The sequence below is a fragment of the Myotis brandtii genome, unplaced genomic scaffold, assembly GCF_000412655.1.
Source record: "Myotis brandtii unplaced genomic scaffold, ASM41265v1 scaffold26, whole genome shotgun sequence".
Taxonomy (NCBI): domain Eukaryota; kingdom Metazoa; phylum Chordata; class Mammalia; order Chiroptera; family Vespertilionidae; genus Myotis; species Myotis brandtii.
Genome location: NW_005359880.1, coordinates 517069 through 518942, shown reverse-complemented (window position 1 = coordinate 518942; position 1874 = coordinate 517069). Strand labels below are relative to the sequence as shown.

Here is a 1874-nt window from a genome sequence, read left to right as displayed (position 1 = left end):
GGGACTAGAGTTGGGGAGAGTAAGAGTAAGCCCTGTGTGTGAGGCTTCCTCATGCAGGCCCTCATGGCCCTCTGTCTTCCTCTGCCCCCTACAAATTAGAGAAGTGGTGAAATCATGAACATTAAAGAGAATGTCATTTTGAGTACCTCAGTGTCTCTGCCCTTCTAACCGCAAGGCTCTGATGGCCAGACCCCCATTTGGGTTTCTCACTTGAAAACACATTGGAGAAACTCCCTGTGGAATAAATTAAAAGCAGGCAGCCACTCAGAGTGGCCTGTGTGTTGTCCAGCACCACTGATCCTCGTCCTCATCTGTGGAGTCCAGCGTGGTGCTGATTTCTGCACCCTTCAGCTCTGACCCTGAGGACTCCTGGTGCCACCAGGACGGACGATGTGGCTAACATGTAAAACTGCTCACAGTCACATTGGCTACCAGTGATGGAGCATTCCCTCCCCATCAGGCACTGAAGTAAGCCCTGCATGTGCAGTGTCTCCCTCCTCTCAGCAGGGGCACAGCTTTCTGTTTTCTAATGAGAACAGAGCTGCATGGAGGTTAAATGGCTTCCCCTGCTCACAGGCTGACCCGAGTGCCATGTTCCCTGAAGCAGCTCTACAAGTCATCAGCCCCAAATGGCCCGTTCCCGTCCTCCTCTAATTTCCCTGACAGCGCTGCCCCCACCCTTCCCTGGGCGCCATTCAGGTGGCCCTTCCCAGATGTCTTCTCCGTCATGGCATCCTGAGTTGCCTGTTTGAATCAGATTTAACCAGGTACCAGCGTGGAACAGAATAACAGAATGGAGGAGAGTAGACTCAAAATGATAACAAGGGGACCTGTATCTGAACCCAGTTTCTGGCACTCGGATTTGTACACCCCACTAGGGCCAGGGGTGCTGTCGGAAGAAGGTGAGAGCCTGGAGCCATCCGCAACTTCAGGGTGAATCCCAGGTCTAGGGCTTACCGGTAGCTTCCCACGGCTCTGTGGTGGGACGGTGACTTTGTGGATCATACATTCCCAGTTAGTCACTTGTGCTGACCCTGGCCTGGCCGATTTGATAATGTGTTCAGTTTGCTGTTTGAATCCGTGGGATTTTGGGGATAATCTGTTCATAATCTGCACAGTCAGCAGGTACTTAGTAAATGCCACCTGGTGTCAGGCAGTGTGGGAGTCCGGAGGAGCCCAGGCACAACCTTCTGCCTGGGTCACCTGTCCTGTTCTGCACGAAACCGGTGTTTTTACCTGCCTGCCTTCCCCCTCCCTCCTTAGGCCCACCATACTGCTGCTCCTTCTTCAGCTCACATCCTTCAGCGCACACCGATTATTCATTCACACATTTAACAAATACTTGCGGAGTGCCTACTCTGTGCCGGACTGTGGAGGTAGAGCAGGAGATGCTGGGGGAACCTTCTGACCTCCTCCTGGGACAGGTCCTGCTGTGTCAGCCCACAGCACTCTGGCCTGTCCTCCGAGCAGTTGCACAAGTTGTAGCTTCCTTTTGGTTGGTTAAGTATTTGATTGGGTTTGGCTCTGTGATTAGCCTGTGAGCTCCTGGAGGGCAGGAATGAAGTACTTAATAAATATTTGTTGCATGACTGAACCAACAAATGCAAAGTATGTGTTCGGCAAGCCCCCTGGCTCAGCTGACACTGGCTGATGGGAATCTCGGGCCTTTGTTACTTGACTCAGACTTCTCCTCTCTCTTCCACAGAAATCTCCAATCTGCTGGTGGCTACGAAGAAAGCCCAGGAGTGGCAGCCGGTCTACCCCATGAGTCAGCTGAGTTTCGATCGGATCCTCAAGAAAGACATCATGCAAGTGAGTCACTGCTGCTGCTCCTGAGTCCCACTTTGGTCCCGCCTCCCTCCAGCAGAGCAGCC

General features: G+C 52.8%; 1 protein-coding gene across 1 annotated transcript in view; it reads left to right on the top strand.

Annotated features, from left to right (window-relative positions):
* JAK1 (Janus kinase 1) overlaps positions 1 to 1874 on the top strand; it is a 52527-nt gene that overhangs the window by 33295 nt on the left and 17358 nt on the right. Inside the window, exon 11 of the mRNA XM_005868024.2 lies at positions 1706 to 1812. Coding sequence (XP_005868086.1) covers positions 1706 to 1812 — 107 coding nt within the window. The remainder of the gene's footprint in view (positions 1 to 1705; positions 1813 to 1874) is intronic.